General features: G+C 43.9%; 1 protein-coding gene and 1 long non-coding RNA gene across 2 annotated transcripts in view; both read left to right on the top strand.

Annotated features, from left to right (window-relative positions):
• LOC139753643 (uncharacterized) overlaps positions 1-20,866 on the top strand; it is a 132,791-nt gene extending 111,925 nt beyond the window's left edge. Inside the window, exon 2 of the mRNA XM_071670253.1 lies at positions 20,239-20,866. Coding sequence (XP_071526354.1) covers positions 20,363-20,866 — 504 coding nt within the window. The 5' untranslated portion in view covers positions 20,239-20,362. The remainder of the gene's footprint in view (positions 1-20,238) is intronic.
• Positions 1-21,936, top strand: part of LOC139753645 (uncharacterized) — a 238,055-nt gene that overhangs the window by 169,798 nt on the left and 46,321 nt on the right. The window lies entirely within an intron of this gene.

Raw genomic sequence — 21,936 nt, 5'->3', positions numbered from 1 at the left:
GATGATACTGTGTGTTATATTGATGAGGGAGTGAGGTCAGGCACACCATGGGGCGTGGCCGACAAGCTCATTGTTGCTGTTCCCTCTGGTGCTTAGAAGGAGGGAAGCGGGAGGTCATACGTTGTCACCAGTCAGCTGCTTCATGTGATGATTACAGATGGTGTGTGTGTGTGTGTGTGTGTGTGTGTGTGCAGGTGCTGCGTCGAGTCACTCAACCTGGAGGCGTAGTAAGGATTGTGGCAGGGCGGCGAGTGAGGCTGCAGCAGTCTCCCCAGCCAGGGGGAGGAGGGAGGAGATAGGCAGTGTTACCAGCCAGGGGGAGGAGGGAGGAGATAGGCAGTGTTACCAGCCAGGGGGAGGGAGTAAATAAGTAGTGTTACCAGCCAGGGAGAGGGAGTAGATGAGTAGTGTTACCAGCCAGGAAAGAGGAGACAGGCAGTGTTACCAGCCAGGGGGAGGAGGAAGGAGATAATGTTATCAGGCAGTTGGAGTAGCTGTGCCACTGTAGTTGTGCCACTGTAGCTTTGCCACTGTAGCAGTGCCACTGTTGTTATGTCATATTAGATGTGCTACTGTAGCTTTGCCACTGTAGTTGTGCCACTGTAGATGTGCCACTGTAGTTGTGTCACTGTTGATTTGTCACTGTAGGTATCTCATTGTAGGTGTGCCACTATATGTGTGTCTCCGTAGCTGTGCCACTGTAGATGTGTTGGATAAAACAGAGAGAACAGTGCACGTTAGGTACCATTAATTCGGTCAGAACTTTAGTTATGAGGTGGAATTATAACTTTCTCCTAACATGACATTATAATGACAATACTCAGTATTACTTTTGAATGCCAAGATGTAAACACGCACACATAGAAACATACTGACCATGAGTCAGTACTGCCACCCCTAGGATCAAGACTGCATGGGTTCAAATCCCGGGCATGGCTGTCAGCACACACCTAACCCAGGTGTTCACACTTCCCTGGAGTTGGTCGATAAGTGGAGACCTGGCTTAGATTAAGACGTATGTTTTTGTGTATGCAGACACACATAACAGTAAACACTTGATAAGGTTAATAAGAGACGGGGCGACACAAATGTAATCTCTAAAAAACTTTCCCGTGAATACAGGTTAATTGTCAGGGGAAGAATAACAGAATAGGTTAAGGGATTCCGAGGAAAGAGTTATATATGATGATGTAAGGATATGTGAGAAACTGAACAATATGATTATTCTCACTTTGGAAATCACTATAACCCTAACACTAATGAGTTGGAGTCGGGAGATTTTAGAAAGAGTTAGATATCTAAAAAAGAACAGAATACTAAAACGTCTTGACCCATAAACGACTTGTGGTGTCGGCGCTGAAGATGACAACAGATGCACTAGAAAGGCCTTTCTGTAATGTTCAAGATGATGTTGGAGAAAGTCAAATTGCCAACGGAGTGGAAAAGGGCCAATGTTATACCCATTTCTTGATAAGGACTAGGAAGAGGCACTGAAATACTGACCATTATTCTTTACGAGTTTGGTCTGTAAGGTACTAGAAAAGTAGGTTATTTGTATCTGGACTACGAGAAGGCATTTGACACTACCGCACTGGGGCTTTGATCAGCAGGCAGGATTAAGGGGAAGACTTGTACGATAGAGGGAAGATTATCTAAGAAGAAGGGAATAAACGGCACATGTCAGAGGAGCCTTCTCCAGTTGGGTCACCAGTGGAGTGCCACAGAGTTCTGGTCTGGGGACGTTACTCGTTTTGGTGTATGTGAATGACTTGCCTGAAGGTAAAGAGTCCTTCCTACCTGAACGTTGTTGTAGATGATGCAAAAAATATGAAGGAAGTGAAAAGCAAGGAGGATTGCTTGTAAATAAAAGGAGACGGTAGACAAGCCCAAAGTTGATCTGATATTGGTTGATTAGTTTAAGCTCGAGCAAATGTAAAGTAATAAGGATGGGACAGTGAAGGAAGACCTGAATATGATTATGATCCAGCTGGAAATAAACTTCAGAATTCTGTGTGAGGGACTTTGGAGTGGGCATCGTTCCTAACGTGTGGCCAGGAGTCCCATATCAGAACAGTCAGGGAGACAAGTTGTCTCCCGGCAAATGTTGCAAAAGTTTTTAAGAATGTAGACAATAAAGAAATAAGCATGCTGTTCATATCCTGCGTAAGGCCAAAAGTAGGATATGCTTTTCGTGTTTAGTCATTGCACCCAAAGAAGCAGAGACCTAATAAATAGGTCTGAGGAGAACAAAGATGGTGCCAAAATTAAGAGTTAAGTTACGGGGAAAAGCTAGAGGCCCTAAACTTACCAACGACGTAAGAGGAGAGTGAAGGGTTATGCCCTTCTAGCCAGATTGTTAAAGGAACAATTTTCGTCAAATGTAGCGAGAAGACAAGATATGCCATTAAGAAACCTCTTAAAAAACATTTGACATGAAAGGATGGTGGATGAATAGAATGAAATGAATGAAGGCGTGCTTGATATAATCACCAACAGAAAAGTATGAATCAGTATGATAGTAGAGAGCTTTCAAGTGATGAGCTCCATGAGTGGAAAACTCCCGCCCCGTACAGTACAAGTAGGTTATTACACACACACACACACACACACACACAAGAAGGAATGGGGTCCCACTGGTGTTCAACAGACTCCCCGTACAGTACAAAGAGGTAATAATACAGGAGAGCCAACCTTACCGCCAGTTTTAACATCCTGAGTACGGTTGGTAGCCCTGAGATAGTGACCCGGATTCTCTTATCAGGGAGTTGGCTCTCACCACACCCTCACCCTGCTCTCTCTCTCTCTCTCTCTCTCTCTCATTATATTTTCATTATCTCTCTCTTTCTGTGCCTTTATTGATCCTCACAGTTGACTATATTTCCGACCAGTAGTCCACGTCATCACCTGAGGATAGCTCATGTATTAGACAGAAAAATATTTTTGAAAGATTTATAGCATTTAATTTCTCTTATAAACGTTGTTCACACCATCAATGGAAGCTCATCAGAAGCCTCTTGTTGTACCAGAACAATCTGCAGTGGTACAAGAACAATCTGCAGTGGCAAGAACAATATGGAGTGGCAAGAACAGCCTGCATTGATAACAGAACAGCCTGCAGGGACACCAGGACAGCCTGCAGTGGTACCAGAGCATCCTGCATGGTACAAGAACAGTCTTCAGAGGCACCAGAACAGCCTACAGTGGCACTAGAACAGCCTGCAGTGACACCAGGGCGGCCTACAGTGACACCAGAACAGCCTACAGTGGCACTAGAACAGCCTGCAGTGACACCAGGGCAGCCTACAGTGACACCAGGACAGCCTGCAGTGACACCAGGACAGCCTACAGTGACACCAGGACAGCCGACAGTGGCACTAGAACAGCCTGCAGGACCACCTCCCTGCCAGTATCGTTCGCTAGATTTTATGAAGGTATGGTAGGTGCCTCTTATCTTGGATGTATCCTGTATCGTGTACCCTGGTGCGTGATGATCAGCTGGTAAGGACTTGTCACCCCGGCACACGGATCTGTATCTCGACACTTCCTACAACAGGCACCAGTAGCTCTGAACACCCACAGGGTAACAAGTGGTGAAGTATGTGGTTGTGGCGTGAGGAGTAATCCCCAGCTGTACTTGCGTTTGGGGCTTGGTTGTAGTGCACACGTCATGAGGTGACTTATACGCTCACCAACTTTGGTTTGACGTCATTCAACAACTCTTCTTTGAAAGGAATTGTTTGATGTTGCTGAGGTATTTCTGTGAAATATTTTCAAACAGTTGAGGAAATTGGTGTGGACGATTGGAGAAAAGGTGCGGGTGTTTGGAGGATGTGCTGATAGCTGGAGGAGGTGTGGGTAGTTGGAAGAGGACGTGCGGGTAGTTAAAGAAAGAGGTGCGGATGGTTGAAGGAGGAGGTACTGTATGGGAGTGGCTATGGTACGTTAAGAAGAATGAGGGTTTTGAAGAGCAAGAGGCAGCACATATGTCATCCTCTGACACGTGGAAGTTAACTGATAAGGTGACGATAGCCAGAGACACTGGGGCCCTGCTCAGTGTTAACTCAAGTGGCTGGTAAACACTGTTGTGTGCTCTTCTCTCTCACTGTTTTGTGTTCTACTTGCTCACTGTTCTCTGCCGTCAACAGTTACTTTGCCGAGTAGAATACTGTAGTGTTGTGTCGCCTGGAGCGATGTTGACAAATAAGACACTGTCGAAGTGTGAGTGTTGTGAGGAGTGTGATGTCCATGAGCAGGGGTTGGTGTGGGTCCAGCTTCGCTCCACGGGGCTACCGGAAGAGGCAGGATCTTTAGTGTGAGCCACATGAACATCAGGGGGCTTCCCACACTCACAGCACCCCTACCAGCACCAAATGTTGCCTGCCTCAGGAAACCCTTACCTCACCTGGCGGTCAGTGTACCACAGCTGGTCATTATACACCACCTGGCGACCAGTGTACCACAGTTGCCTCGCCATCTCGGAGAGAGGGTACAAACACTAACACATCAGCCCCTATGCCTGGCCTCCAGGGTGTCTCATGTGGAGAACACATGTGTGCAGGTTCGATTGCAGCTTCTGTCGGGACTAGGGACGGACAATCTAGCACTACACCCTTGCCTACACGGAAATTTGATCAGAAAAGTAAGGAACAGGCTGGAGAAATTTATGATATTAACAGTTCTACAGGGTCTGTAGGTCTGGACGAAGCCGACCATCCTGGTGGTAAAGCTAGACTTATTGTTGAAACGTTTAAAAAAACTCCTGATGCATGTAATGAAATAAAAGGCAAAGATCCACCAGATAACACAGAGAGGCCATCGAGAATTGGTATAGTCTGTGACCACATTGTCTACAAGCATAGAAGCAGTCATATAAGGGATGGCGTTTCATATCCAGAGGAGAAAAGGCCTTCTAGTGTGCCCCTGCACACTGGCCCCAGCATGCTTCCCTCAAATTCCGGTAAGACACATGTCTACAATACCTCTTGTCAGGTGGTTCTTAAGTTAGGTCTCAAGTCTCGGGAGATCAACACCCAGAGCCCAGGACTCTCGTCCACCAGTCATGGTAATCACAGGAAAAGCAGCTATGATTTTGATGCTTCCAGCGATCACGAGAGTGTTTCCAGCGATCGTAAGAGTGCCTCCAGTGATCGCGAGAGAGCTTTCAGTAAAGGTTATTGTACTTTCAGTGATGACAGGGGTTTTATTTGTGACAGTAGTAGCAGCCCCGATGACCTCAGGTGCATACGAGATGACGTAAGTGGTATAGTGAGTGACTACGACAGTTCATGTCGCTCGAGTACTGAATACGACGAAGTTTTCTCTGTTAGCAGTAGAAACTCCAGTAGTAGCGACTATAGCGATAGGGGCGGAAAAGTCAACTTGGAGAAGATTGGACAGCCATTGCTGTTGAGGTATCAGAGACCCATCTACCATGATTTTAACATTTTGGACTGGTCTCCATGCCTGGGCGAAGCCAGACACGAGAGAGTGGCCAGGAACCGGCCCACCTCTGACGAAAGCTTGGAAGCAAAGAAACCACGAAGAATTCAAGATGAAAAGTCAATTGTAAGAATAAACTTAGAAGCTTCCTCTGCAGACTCAAGCCCGACAACAAGATCCCGATCATTCGTAAAATCAAATACGAGATCCGGACAGTCAACAAGTTTAAGTCCACTTTTGAGAAAAAAGCTTCCAGCTACATCAGGCCAGTCAAAGAGAGCAAGTCTGGAAATGAGCTCAGCATCAAATATGAATCAGTTATTTACTTCAACTAGACTGTCAGACCCAAACCCCTCGTCACCATCTGTCTCAAGTGAGGCAGCCAGTTACACAGGAAGGAAACCTCCTCTCCAACCAGCTCGGAGAACAGATGGTCTCCCGATGTTGTTAGGCGCGCTCATCGATGTCACCCAAGACATAGCTGTGACTACGAACTCTCCCCTCGGTTTTGAACTGTTCTTGGACAACTCCAGGACTCAGGAACACCTCAGGTAGTCCCTTACAACTTTGGTTTCGTTCTTGTGTCTCTCCCTCTGTAATATAATTAATTTCTCTGTTATGTTTGTATGTTTGCGGGAAGAGAATTAACATAATAGAAAAGACTGATAACTGCAGTGTGGGTTAAATGTCATATCAAAATAAAAGAATCATCCACAGGAGCAGACAAGTGTTCATCTGCCCTGAGCTAAGTAACTGGGATATCTTACTCATGATATCATCTCGGTACACAGGCCATCTCCATACGATAATAGAACGAGAGTTTAGGATGTAGTGAGTGAGTCATGATGATGGGGAACGTGTTACGCCCCATAGCACTAAGAAACCATCCATGAAGGTACGACCCTTGTGTATGTAGAAACGTCCTTTGACCTCACTCTTAAGGGTCAAGTCAAAGGCTAGGCCATCATACCGTGGGTCATACTGTCGTGCTCAAGGGTCGTTCCTTCGTCCTTAAGGATCGTACCGACATGGTCAAAGGGGCAGAGCATTGTATAGGTACATAGGTAAGTACAATCCCACTTCTTGTATTCAACTGCATCTCGTTAAGCTAACTTTAACCACCGACTCGATGACGACGTATTCAACGCGCAGTTGGCACTTGAGTGCTGTGCATTGTGCCATCTGTGGCATTACGTGATGATGTTATAGAATCGAATATTGTTAGAGTTTATGTTATGTTCATGTTGTCAGCATCATTTCTGTCGTATCCTCTCAGCTGATCCTGTCTGGATGGATTGTAGAATAATTTATTAGATTTTGCTTTTTATGATTAAAGTTTATAATTTGGGCTTATCGGTTGCTTTGCTTTGCTTTCATGAAATAAAAAAGTCCTTTCCTATATTCCTGATAGAGAAGATCCAGAGGAGAGCAACAAAGCTGGTTCCAGAGTTAAGAGAACTAAAATGATAAGTGAAAGGCTGTGAATTTGTTCGCAAAAAAAGCAAGGAGGATGTAACATGACTTGATGAAATATGGATGTTTCCTCTAGGCACGCAAACAGAACAACTAGAGGCCGTAATGAAACTGAACACGAAACTTGTTAGAAAATATGAAACGGAGAACTTCCATATCATGAGCAGTGAATGAATGGAATATACGGACTGAGTGATGAAAGTGTGAACATGAACAACATACAGGAGACCTCCATGAGTGTAGCAGTCCCTCCCCGCACAGTACATGTAGGACACAGATAATTTAGATGTCTTCCCCTGTCCTGCTTCCGGTAGAGAAGTGACCGACTCATGCAAGACTTGACACGTACAAATCCCTGTCATCGTGTCCGCCATTACCCGAAAACCGCCCCCCACCCCCTCCCTCCCCTTACACACGCGGAGGAGGAGGAGGTGGGGGGGAGGGTCGGTCTAGATGGTATTCTTCAACCGTACCGTCATGTATTCATCATTACTTTTCCACTCAATTTTTAACGGATCCCCAGTTGAGCGTGCCACGTCTTCCATACACACATCTTTCCTTGATACTCATTTCATACCCAACTGTAAATCACCATATTTATGTCTGCTTCACAAGAGCTGGGAGTGTTCTTTAGGTACCGTGATTATTTATATCTACAAGTACATGTACATTCGTCCATGTGCTTGATAATGATCACATTTCTTCCATGGTTCTTCCTCTTTTCTTTCACCTACACTGGCATCACGAACCTTCCTCCTCATCAACTTTCATCATCTCTAAAGATTCTACTTTCGTTCGCCATGACGTAACTGTCTTCTTTCCGTTCTTCCGGTATTTTATTGACCATCGCTCTTGTGACCTGCTTACGTGTATTCCCCTCAGTAAAGCTGGGTCCGATGGTACACATATGGCTGCTATAAACCATAATTTCTGTGTAAAAACAAACCACACGGGGATTGACCGTTATATTTCCTTCGTCAAACTCTGGTGAATTCCTATATTTAGTTTCTCATGCTCCATTTTTCTTTCAACAGAGATGGCTAGAATTAGGGCATGTTTTTTTTCTATGCCATCTCGGGTAGTGTAGAACAAAACAAAGTGTTGTAATGTATCTGTTTTTCGTTTCCAAAATCATCTCCACTGCTGACAGTGGCGCCGCTGCAGGTAGGGGTCGTTGCGGGAGTGAGACGTTGTAATCACTGTGTAACCAGCCACACTGGTCAACCTGCATCAGTTAAGAGCAGCGCGTTTCTAATCATATATTGCATGGTATCAAGGCGATAACGGATGTGTAATTCATAGATTATGTGTACAGTATGGTGATCATGTCGTGCCACACCAGAGGATTTACCATTTACGATTGGATCAAAACGTTCAAAGATGACCGAACGAATGCCAGCCACGCTGAACATTTTGACCATTGTATATGCTCTGGTATGGCAAGATTTAATCACTATACTGTACAGATAATAAGTGAAGCTGACCTCCTTTCTTGCCATCAGACCACGAAAAAGGAAAAATAAAAGTGAATGACAGCGCGTTCGTCTTCGGTGAGGGTCGACAAGGGTGCGGCCATATTTACAGCAGGTAAAAGTCTCATTCCTGTGTAGAAGCGAGCATTGCGCTCAGTGCTCACAACGCCAGCAGTGTGACCAGTTCTAGGAACGAGTAACAGACGCTGCCGATACAGTTTGCGTTGTCGTCGGATAAAGTAAACCTCTGTATGGTTTGAAAAAATGAATGTTATATTCGGATATAAATGACTAGGTTATTAGTTTTCATATTGCTTTGATGGTACAATAGACTTTCAATACTCAAATATTTTTCTATCTATGGAAAGTTTCGTAAACTAGAAATAATGTGTATATGGATAATGTGTATGGATAATGTGTATATGGATAATGTGTATATGGATAATCAAGTGTATTTTATGATCCTGAAAATAAACAGCTGTATCTGGGTAACGTTAGTCGGACTCGGTAGTAAACTTGATGTCTTCATCGGCAGTGAGTTGTGAGTTTGATTATGAAGAAATCACGTCGACGGATGAGATGGATGGCTCCATCTGCAGCACAGCGAGGTTGATCATAATTATATCCGCCAGACCAACTGTCATCTTCTGATCAATGTTGTAGAGTGAATACCTGGGCTGCGTAGTGGCATTTCAGCGGCTTTAGAAACATCCATACCTTACATAAGTAACGTAACGTAACACAAATGCGTCAACTAACGGTACAAGTCATGGTTCAGAGAGGCTTGAGAGGGTGAGGTGTTACCAACTCCAGACTCTGAGCAAGGCGTCCAGTGTGTGAGAGCAATGGTGTCACAACGTACTGACAGAGAGATAACCACAGGTCTACTCCTGGGCCATACCGTCCTCCACTTCAGTTACTGTCTCGTAGCCGAGGCTGCCGTGCTCACTGTGGTGCTGCCACTGTGGTGCTGTCTTACTGTCTCGCTTGTACACAATAGTGCAAACACACTCCTCTTGAGGAGGAGTGTGTTTGAGAGAGAGAGAGAGAGAGAGAGAGAGAGAGAGAGAGAGAGAGAGAGAGAGAGAGAAGGCATTGATAAGCCTGGATAACAATGAAGCAGAAGACTGTGTGTACAGACACCTGTGCTTCACGATGCGACACACATAGTGATTCTTGACAGACGCCAGATGTTCTAACTGGCAAACGACCTTGTGGAAGTGTCAGGTTTAGATTCTAGTGATCAGTGTGAGTGTTACCAACACGTAATTACCAGTGGTTCTGTCAAGACAGAATATCATATGTGGGTTCAGGTGAAGTAAATCAGAAAATTTCTTGAACAAAATATATGAAAAGTGAAACTTGGTGGTTGTGGAATGTGTTCCCCTGACGGAGGAAAAGATCTCTGTGTCATCCTCTTGTAATATAAGACAGTTCATAAACCAGAGTACAACTATGACAAAGTAAAACGCATAAAAATGCTACAGAAATATTGCTGTGTCATTACGCTGTCGTATTCTTAGATGATCGTCAGCGCCATCTGTAATCTGCAAGTGTATCGACAGCTTCCACACTGATATGAAATTTAAGTTCAAGTTAACGTCTATATAAGTAACGTGAAAACTGTTTATATCAAATGTTCTGGCGAGGTACAATGAGAAGTTCGAATGATCCATACCAGGTGCCCGGGAGAAGCCTCCTTACGTATCATCCATACCACATCCGAAGCGAAAGAGCGAAAGGGAAAAGTCGAAGATCTTGTTTCTACTCTGCGTCATAGTCGATACAAACGATTTATCCCCCCCCCCCCCCCCCCCCCCCCCCCCACACACACGCTTGCCAGTAAAAGGGAGCCAGCCATAGGTTCTTCGACTATAATAATTTACAAGACTTAACAACCAAAGTGTTTCATTATGCCAGAAGACCCTCGTCGGGATTTCAGAATTCCTGTGCACAGTAGCAGGGATGCCATGAAGTTGATAAGACATTTCATGTTAGCTTCTGTAGTTATGTTACGGAGAAACCAACGAGACCCTTCAACACTGAAACAGTAGATGTGATAAGATATTCGATGATTTATGAAAAGTTTTTGAAATGTGGTTTAACTTCTAGAAGGTAACGGAGTCCGGCAAAACTCATATGTATTTTCATTGCCACAATCAAAACTCACAAGATAATTGGCTGTTTGTCTGTTGAAGTTATTATGTGTTGCGTCGGGATTCCCTGTTTGAAGATTGAGTAACGTGTTGATATCGATACTAGGATCCTGTGAGAGGAGCGGTGGAAGGAGGCTTGGAAGCCATAACCGCCAGTAGAGGCACCAGCAGCCGCTACTCCAGTTGTTGTTTGACGTTATGTCTGGATATCTGGTTCCTGGAAACGCTAGCAGCCGAAACACCGATTCTTGGAAGTGAATAATCTTACTGATAATCCGGATCCTTGAAGTTCAAAGCTTGCCATAGGCAGAGCATTGTATGGAAAAAACAGTTAGACGCACGTCCATGAGAGTCAGGAACTAACAAACTGGTTCCCGACAAAACAGGAATCAACAGACTGCCTCCTGTGAAGCCGGTTACCACGAGATTGACTCACTTAAAACCATTTGTCGTAACACAGGCCCCTGAAAATCAGGTACTACAAGACTAGTGGCCGGAAAAGCAGTTACTAGAAGATTGGCACCTGGAAAACCATTTACCAGAAGACTGATTCCTGGGAACTGTTAACCAGAAGACTGGCTCCTGGGAACTGTTAACCAGAAGACTGATTCCTGGGAACTGTTAACCAGAAGACTGATTCCTGGGAACTGTTGACCAGAAGACTGGCTCCTGGGAACTGTTGACCAGAAGACTGGCTCCTGGGAACTGTTTACCAGAAGACTGGCTCCTGGGAACTGTTTACCAGAAGACTGGCTCCTGGGAACTGTTTACCAGAAGACTGGCTCCTGGGAACTGTTTACCAGAAGACTGGCTCCTGGGAACTGTTGACCAGAAGACTGGCTCCTGGGAACTGTTTACCAGAAGACTGATTCCTGGGAACTGTTTACCAGAAGACTGATTCCTGGGAACTGTTGACCAGAAGACTGGCTCCTGGGAACTGTTGACCAGAAGACTGGCTCCTGGGAACTGTTTACCAGAAGACTGGCTCCTGGGAACTGTTTACCAGAAGACTGGCTCCTGGGAACTGTTTACCAGAAGACTGGCTCCTGGGAACTGTTTACCAGAAGACTGGCTCCTGGGAACTGTTTACCAGAAGACTGATTCCTGGGAACTGTTTACCAGAAGACTGGCTCCTGGGAACTGTTTACCAGAAGACTGGCTCCTGGGAACTGTTGACCAGAAGACTGGCTCCTGGGAACTGTTTACCAGAAGACTGGCTCCTGGGAACTGTTGACCAGAAGACTGGCTCCTGGGAAGTATTCCTTCAAGGCTGGCGCTTGAGCAGGATAAGTGCCGGCAGACGGGCGTTTGTGGGCCATGATACTTGGTAACCTGATCATGTGAAACTAATTTATGCGGAGCTTGTTCCCAGAGACGCTCGTACCCGGTAAACTACTTATTGGAAACGCTAATCCCCAGCAGCCTAGTTTCCTGGTACACTGATTCTCAGCAGACTGGTTCCCGTAAACGATTATTCCTGGAAGTCTGGTTCCTGTAAACGATTGTTCCTGGCAGATTGGTTCCTGTAATCGGTAATGCCCTGGCAGACTGGTTCCTGGGAGTGCAAGCAACCAAGTGATTGGTTTCTTCAGGCACTTGCGTCAGTTGCTTACGGGTATGGGAGGGTTGTCATCATCACCCCTGGCTGACACATGGCACCATCGAAGTACTGGATGAAGGAGCTCGGCTGGCTTTGTTGCCCATGCTGCTGTCTCTTCTCAAGGTAATATATATATATATATATATATATATATATATATATATATATATATATATATATATATATATATATATATATATAAAGATAAAAAGTTACTTAATTCTTTATTCTTAACAGGTTGATGTTCATTTTACAGTAGTAAAGAGTTTTTGTTACTTATGGTCTGATTATTCAATGCAGGTATGTCCACAACTGTTATGGTCTGTTTGCCTTCTTATGTTTGGGGAGTAAACATCAATATTATTTGGAAACAATATTTTACGCGTCTCAGGAGTTTGTGGATAAAGCACCTGGTGCGACTTATTTGCTCTGCTGTAGGGCCTTACAACACAATTATGGTAGGATCAGCTCATATCCTGCTTGAGGGAAAATGATATTTCTTTGCTGTAATTATTGAGAGGTAATGAAAGAATGAACCATGATATTTCTGTATCTCCCCTGACGATGTGATTATACACGAAAGTGCACTTGGGAACTTATCGTGTTTCATTTACCCCGTGGACTCATAGGAATATATATATATATATATATATATATATATATATATATATATATATATATATATATATATATATATATATATATATGTGTGTGTGTGTGTGTGTGTGTGTGTGTTTCATACATATTCGCCATTTCCCCCATTATCACGGTGGCGTTAAGAACATAAGACTAAGCATTAGAAGGAATATCCTCAGTTGGACCCCTTCTCTGTTCCTTTTTTAGAAAATTGAAAAAAAAAAGAAAAAACAGGAGGGGAGGATTTCCAACCCCCCGTTACCTTCCCTTTTAATCGCCTACGACACGCAGGGAATACGAGGGAAGTATTCTTTCTCCCCTATCCCCAGGAATAATATATATTGCGATAGGTCTCAGTGGAGCGCGTGATCTAGTAAACGTATAAAACCACAGGAAAACGAAACACTGTAAGTTCCCAGTTGTACTTTCGTGTAATGATCATATCGTCAGGGGAGATACAAGAATGAAATTGAAGAAGTAGAACAGTCGGTTGATATACAAGAATGGTTTGTTGAATCATGTTATGAATTATGACCATTGTATTGACTGGAGCAACGCCAATGCTGTTATCAACTGTAACTCCTTTACCACGAAACATTTATTTGAATCTTCTAATACTAAATACACATAGAAATGTAACATTAATAAAGTGAAGGTCTATACAAATTGGATAGCTCTGCTATTGGCTAAATTTGTGAAACAGTTCCGTTTCTTGTCCACATAATAAAAATTCTATGACAAACATGATGAGAAACCCGAACACACCAACCCGAACACCACCATCTGGTAACGCTTGTTTATCAATGGCGTCTTAGTTACGTCTCTTCCTTGTATATCAACTGACTGTTCTACGTCTTCTGTCTCATTCTTGTATCTCCCCTGATGATATGATCATTACACGAAAGTGCGATTGGAAACTTATCATTTTTCATTTTCCTGTGTGTGTGTGTGTGTGTGTGTGGCAGGCGCTTCACGTGCCCCGGTTCTGTCCATTGATTGCACGTCGACTCCGGTATACCACATCGTTCCAATTCACTCTCTTCCTTGCAAGCCTCTCACCCTCCTGTAAGTTCAGGCCCCGATCGCTCAAAATCTCTTTCACTCCATCCTTCCACCTCCAATTTGGTCTCCCGCTTCTTCTTTCCTCCACCTCTTACACATATATCCTCTTTGTCAACCTTTGCTCACTCATTCTCTTCATGTGACCAAACCATTTCAATACACCCTCTTCTGCTCTCTCAACCACTCTTTTTATTACCACACATCTCTCTTACTCTTTCATTACTTACTCGATCAAACCACCTCACACCACATATTGTTCTCAAACATTTCATTTCGAGCACATCTACCCTCCTCCGTACAACCCTATTTATTAATGTTCATATCAAAGTTCAGCAAGAGTTATGGCGTACTTTGTACAGTGATGATCTTGGCATGTTCTGTTCACTTACAATTCTTCTGTAGGTGACCTATGTCCCACCCCATCATCATCTGCCCGACCCACATCTTCCCCAACTGTCTCCGCTCTGGGTTGCTCCACTTTCCTGCCATGGGTCACCCAAGGGCCCCGCGAGCGCCCACTCTCAGAAACCAATGACCTATGGTGATGACTTATTCTCAGCTGAACCAAACCATATCGCCAGTTTTCCATTTTCTTCGTCCACCCTTCAGCGCTCGTAATTGTTCATTTCCACAGGGAATAAGTGTTCTGTAGATCTTGATATGGGATATCGCTGTGTGTGCACGGGTTTGGGGAACAATGACCGCCATAAGATATACTAGACAGCCATAGATATATGGGACTGAACGCCATATCGCTTCCCAGGATGGTGGACTAGTAATCGGATCCGATGGAGCATTCCGCTGAAGAGGTTCTCCTCCCTTGTTTGTCGTGCTCCACTCTCGCCTACGCTCCCTTACCTGAATTTATTGATTCCCTCTACCTCCGTCTTGGACGAGACTCATCTACAACCCTGTGAAGATATTGTGGGGAGTTCTTCCCAGGTATTGTCTGATGTGTACAATCCCCTCTGTCTTCGTGCTTACTGAAGCCTTATTACATCTAAACAACAAACGACCGCGAATGTTAAGGTTGTAATAACGATTTTTACGAAGAGAAAAAAGCATTATGTATTTTGTTTGACTTTTGTGGTAATTATCGTGTAAAGTAAAGCATTTAAGTAACAAAGAAACGAGAGAAAGTTGTATTTGGCAAGTAAATAAGCAGTTTATTAGTAAAGAAAGTCAGGAGGAACATTTCCATACAACACTTGTGTGTTTACTCTCCTCAGAGTCGTCTGACTTTGAGTACGACGAGATGCTACCAACATTGAGGACGGCGATACGACACTAGAAAACGTTGTTACGATTCTTGACCACATTGGTGCGACCTGGAATAAAATAGTTTTGAAGGTCTTAGGTTTCATCTGACCCTGAAGAGTCAGTTCTGGGCCAGGCCATCATACGCAAGGGTCGTACCATCGTTCACTAAAGTTAATTCCAAATGATATCAATGTATCACTGAATGCTACTTATATTGCTACTCATTATTCTCTAGATGCTTTCACTACACAGAAGTTTACTACTTTACCTTAGCTTGTTACTTAACTGATGTTAATGTGACTTATGTAACACATTATCACGAAGATAATTCGTATCTAAAAGAGACAAGAACTCCTGGGTCACGGGTTGTATAACTCTCCCATGTGAAAGCCCCGTCTCTGCCCTCGATGGTGTCAGGTGGCGCGGCCGAGGTTGGAGGATTCCCTCATTACGAGATCCTCTTTTTAGGTACTCTTCAAGTGTCCTACACGGGAGGAGAGGGAGCGGATGTCCTCGTCAGTGTAGGGCCTGGGAATCCTTGAGGCTGGTGAAGTACCTTGGCTTCTGTGCTGAAGGACTTGTTTTGACGGATCTTTTCTGAAGAAAGTAGAATATTTTTTTCTTTAAAGTTGGAGAAGAATCCTAGACCAGAGGCAGAAACCACGATCATCATTAAGTTCAGCAGATGCTCATATTGCTTGTCATGTACATACTCACACTTACCTACGGACACTCACTACTCATGGGTATTCCATACATAAGGTGTTCCATACTCGTGGAAAGATTGTATGTTTGTTAAACGAATGCCAGCAGCCCACGTGTGGTTAAGACGAAAAGAAAAGACAGCAATCTAGGCCAGCGGAGTGAAACGGACAGCCACTGAAGTGTTGGCCCACAGCGCAGCCGGCTCTAAACCCTCCCGATACACAAGTGGGTAGCATGGGTTATATACCTCCCTGGTCGATGGCTGCCTACCACCTATTATTTACCGTAGGAAGAGAGAGGACGTACTTTTGGGCACTTATATGAGTGTACATGAGTTTACATGAGAGACAGACAACAGGAGGCCTGAGTGGCCTACGACTGGGTTGTCTGAAAAAATAGGAGTTTAGCTTAAGAAAATGTAATTCCACTCGGCAGTTTTTTAAGCCATCACCGACTCCCCGCTGCTGCACATTAGCTTTAGAGTCTCCGTTACCGCTGTCGTTTACACGTTTATTTCTGGTGATATTCTCACAGTATACCTGAATTTATACGTTTATTTCTGGTGATATTCTCACAGTATAACTGAATTTATACGTTTATTTCTGGTGATATTCTCACAGTATAACTGAATTTATAAAATATTTGTCTAAACGACTTTTGAAGGTATTTATAGTCTTACCATTCACTACGTCTGACGGTATCTTATTCCAGTGCTCAACACACCTAGAGGTAAAGCATTTTACCTCGTTCGTTCTACATCTTTTATCTTTGAGTTTTATTCCATTTGTCCTGGGAACCGTATGTTCTTGTACTTCGAAAAGATGTTCGTGGTTTACTTTATCGAACTTGTTCAGATTTTGAACACTTGGATTAAGTCGCCGCGAAGTCTACGTTTATTAGGGGAAAAGAGATCCAATCGTTTTAGCCTCTCTTCGTATGTCAGGTTTCTAAGGGATGGGATCAGTTTTGTCGAGCGTCATCGTACTTGGTCTAATGTTTCCTTGTCTTTTTTATGGTTTGGGGGCCAAAGCGGGACTGCATATTTAAGGTGTGGTGTTACTAAAGAAGTCTAAAGTGTGAGAATTGTTTCTGGTGTCTTATGATCTATGTTCCTGGCTATGAAACCTAACATTTGGTTGTCTTTTTTACTTGCTGGTTGACACTGTTTAGTGTATTTCAAATTGTTGCTAATGATAACTCTAAGGTCCTTTTCTTCATTTACTTTAGTTAGAGAGTTTCCGAATAGTTTGTAGTCATAACGTATATTCTTGTCTCCAAAGTGCATAACTTTACACTTCTCTACATTAAACTTCATTTGCCATCTGTCTGATCACACTGCTAGTAAGTTAAGATCTCTTTAAATCATTTCGCAGTCCCGCCTGTTTACAGCTCTACATCCTAGTTTAGTATCGTCAGCAAATTTGGAGATCTTAGATATGAGACCGAGTTCAAGGTCATTAATGTATATTATGAAAAGAATTGGGCCTTGGACAGACCCTTGTGGCACACCACTCGTTACGTCTAGCCAATCTGAGACTTCGCCGTTTAATGCTGCACGTTGCTTTCTTCTGGTAAGCCAGACTGGTCCATGTACAGAGTTCTTCACCGATTCCTTGTGCTTTGAGTTTATGTAAAAGTCTCTTGTGAGATACTTAATGGAAAGCCTTTTGTAAATCTAAATATACTACACAGACGGTAATTTTTCATCTCAATTCTGATGAATATCATTAAAAGATTCCAGCAAATTCGTCAGGCAGGATCTATTGCGAAAACAGTGTTGATTGTCACATTTAATTTTGTGATCTTCTGGAAACGTGACAATTTTATCTCGTGTTATTTTCCATCATTTTACCCAACACTGACGTAAGGCTAATCGGGCGGTAGTTGAAGGCACACTTTTTGTCTCACTTTTTATATATAAGAGTCACATTTGCTAGTATCTAGTCTGTTGGCACCTGACCATCCGATAGAGATTTGTTAAATATTTTTGTTATGAGGTATATCAGCTTCTCTTGACCTTTAAAAGTCTTAGCGCTGAGTTATCTGGGCCGTTGGATTTGTTAAGACTTAATTGGTCCAGGTATTTAAGTACTTCAGAGCTCTTGATGTCAGAATTAATGGAAGGCAGTAGCGATCATACGTTTATTATGTTATAATTTGGAGAGAATTTCCTTGTTTATTTTACTGTAAAGCACATGCCAGAATTACTGGACTATTATCTTGATGAAGAAATGTGTTACCCAGTAATGTGGTGTATGAGAAGTGCCACGGGACAGTAGTTACCTGCAAAACATCAGTTTTATCGTTGTGGTTCACTAACGAGGTAATATGGCCAGGGTAGTGATTCAGAATACTGAAATGAAAGCGGATATAGTATGATGATAAAACTGAACTATGATAAACAAAATGTTCTGTCTGACTGATTTGAAGAATCAACACAGTGGCAGTATATGGCAGTTATGTTATCATCAACACAGTGGCAGTATATGGCAGTTATGTTATCATCAACACAGTGGCAGTATATGGCAGTTATGTTATCATCATCACAGTGGCAGTATATGGCAGTTATGTTATCATCAACACAGTGGCAGTATATGGCAGTTATGTTATCATCATCACAGTGGCAGTATATGGCAGTTATCGTCAGCAGATACGGTTGTCATGGTAACACTGAATGTCAGGGATGGTTGCTGACATCAAACTCCAGTACTAAGTTTCCTTCAAGAATTTCAAAGGTTATCATCTGTCTACATTTCGTGTATTTTCGACTATGCAGTCTAACGGGTTCTATGGAGGGGCAATACGGTGTTAGTCTATCCGTTTGTGCGTCAGTTCGTTCTCATCAGCGTTTGTAGGTGAAGGTCGTATTCAGTAACCAGGATATGCAAACTTTTAATTAGCGTCTTTACCTCGTAAGGGACTAAGACGCGACCCTTGAGCTCTACGGTTCTGCCCTTATGCACGATGGAACGACCCTTGAACACGGCGTTGCGACTCTTGGGTATGATAGCCTGGTGTTTGACCTGACCTTTAGAGATCAGGTCAAACGTCAGCCATCATGCCCATGACTCTTACCGTCGTGCAAGAGGTGCTCAAGGTCGTATCTTCAGGGCAGTATGTGTCACACGGTAAACGGATTCTTGCAGGAGTTTCATGGCATCCTTAAGACGTGGCATCTTGCAACTCTCCTGGAAAATTTTCCGTCAAAATTCTATTTCATCATGACTCACAGTGGAGCCTCGACAGTTTGTCATGGTTTTTACTTAATCCTTGACAGTTTATGGCGTTTGGTAGAGCCTTAGCAGTTTGCCAAGATCTTGGATGGGGCTGTAATGATATATCCTGACCTATGATGATGTAGCCTTGACACAACTAATCATTCAGTAACGCCTAGTCCATTCCCTGTGAAGTTAAGATGTAATTCCATCCACTCCAGCCGCTTATTTCAGGCCTTTTTCATCTCGTTACCAAACCATTATATATATATATATATATATATATATATATATATATATATATATATATATAATATGGTTGTGAGGCATGGGCAATAGATAGAGTTGTGCGGAGGAGAGTGGATGTGTTGGAAATGAGATGTTTGAGGACAATATGTGGTGTGAAGTGGTTTGATCGAGTAAGTAATGAAAGGGTAAGAGAGATGTGTGGAAATAAAAAGAGCGTGGTTGAGAGAGAAGAAGAGGGTGTTTTGAAATGGTTTGGTCACATGGAGAGAATGAGTGAGGAAAGATTGACAAAGAGGATATATGTGTCAGAGGTGGGAGACCAAATTGGAGGTGGAAGGATGGAGTAGAAAAGATTTTGAGCGATCGGGGCCTGACCATACAGGAGGGTGAAAAGCATGCAAGGAATAGAGTGAATTGGAACGATATGGTATACCGGGGTCGACGTGCTGTCAGTGGATTGAACCAGGGCATGTGAAGAGTCTGGGGTAAACCATGGAAAGTGTAATTTTACATATTGTTATATCCGTTATACATACCACTGCTTCATTAATAGTACTTGTCAGTTGATTAAGGATATATACTACAAAACAAATTTTACACAATGGTAAGTCAAGAATACATATAGTGCCATGTATCACAGGGAAGCAGATCCTGTACAGGCTTATAAAAGTATAATAGTAAGCTAATCTAAGGTCTTATTATTCTTATTTATATTATTAACGTGTTTTTTTTTATCATAAATGAATTCTATTAATGATGCGCATAGCGAAGTTGATCGCCGTAGCGTATTTCAATAGTAAAAGGTGAAGAATTTAGGCTCTTTAAAAGAGCTTTTAGACATCTTGGGATGACGAAGACATTGTGCGACATTCAAAAGGAAAGTTATCAAAAGGCAATTCAATGTGCAGCAGCAGCAGCAGCAATAGGGGTGTGTTTTTCGTGTGTTGTTGACATTTTTGTTCTTTCCCAAGTAAAGGATCGCGGGCGTGTGATGGTGCGGGGCGGTGTGGTTGTCCCGCGGATCAAGCGGGCGGGGGCGTCGCGCCCTTGCGGTAGCTCCCGGCCTCTGGCCTCGCCAGCCTCTGCTGCCAAGTGATGAACCGCCGGCCGGAGGGCCTCTACCAGAGCGCCCTCGGGCGGCCCTCCACCGTCAGACGCAACCTGTCGCAGGCTGAGCATGGGGCCATTTCTGGCATCGACTCCACCGTCGCATTTAGCAGTCAGCCTTTGGCTCTTCCTCCCGACCCCGACCGGGAAAACACCGACGATTCGGGCATGGGCGCCGACCTCGACGATCGCGGCGTCGGGGGGAAGGTGGCCAGCGACGACGACGACGACGATGAAGAGTTTGAAGAAGAAGAGGAAGAAGAAGAGAAGGAGAAAGAGGAGCCCAAGACCCGTCGGACGAGCAGCGCCGGGAATGACCGGCAGAGGCGGCCCTCCTACACCTGCTACCATGGGGCCCTGGTGCCTCGGGCCGCGGCCCATAGGATGGCCCGCCGGGCCAGACCTCGACCTCCTAGGAACCTGGACATGCTCCAGCTGGCCGCCGGCGCCACCGTCATGCTTGCACCAGTCACGCCAGAACTCCTCAGGTAACAACCCGTACAGCCAGGCCTCCTGCAGGCACTCCCCTGGCCTTGTGTCCTGGGTGGGGCATGTGGCATTTACTACCTTAGGACATATAACACTGTCTTCCATCTTGGTGCATGTGACATTGTCTTACTCTCTTTGTGCATGTGGCACAATTCTGGGACATGTGGCACTCTATTTTGAGACATGTGCCACTAATTTTGTTGTGTCAGGACATTGGCTACAGAAGAGGCCTAGTTATAATGGTGATGGTGCAACATATCTCCCTGAGGAAGTCTTTCTGTTTGTCTCTTTTTCTTCATTAAATTTATCTTAGATAACCGTAACATTCTATCATTCCTGATGATGCATCACCCTCTTACTAATCCTCTACACCTTCCCTTCGTCTCTTCTCGTTCAGGTAAGAAGCACATCACTAGAGACACTATGACGGAATTCCCCTTTCTACAATGTTTTGAAGAAATGTGCCTCTGAACTTGCGCGTTGTGCTTGATCCTTAGTTCCATTTCTGCGACCAAACCAAAAGTTTTCCTTTTTCTGGAAATATGCATGTGTATAACCTGTTTCAAAAAAGGATGACTACTCAAACCTTTCCAACAGTCGTCCGGTTGCTCTCATTTTAAAGGCTTGGAATGTTTAGGGAACTACCAGTTCATTCGGGACCTTAACACACACACTTTCGTCTCTGATCATCAGGATTCCTTTCGCAAGGTATGATTCGCTGGTCATACATGTCTTTTGTTGTCTCACTAGTATCTGGTTATCATCCCACAAAGAATCTGGAGTTGTAGCTCTTGATATGTCGAAAGTACAGCTTAACACAACAGTGCAACACCACATCACTGTAGTATTACATAGGACTACAGCTTCACACAATATTGCAACACCACTCTGTCATACGACATTACATCTCCACAGTTCCACAGAACACTCAACACAATATCACTGTAGTTTACATAGCACCACAGCATCACACAGCAGTACGCCATCAGGGCATCACGCAAAAGTTCAGCACCATAGAACCAAAGCGTCACACAGCACTGCAGAACCACATCACCACACAGCAGTACAGCCAC

This window comes from Panulirus ornatus, chromosome 15 (assembly GCF_036320965.1).
Source record: "Panulirus ornatus isolate Po-2019 chromosome 15, ASM3632096v1, whole genome shotgun sequence".
NCBI classification, from domain to species: Eukaryota; Metazoa; Arthropoda; class Malacostraca; order Decapoda; family Palinuridae; genus Panulirus; species Panulirus ornatus.
Note: the sequence above shows the minus strand (reverse complement) of the source record. Positions and strands in the feature narration are given on the sequence as shown.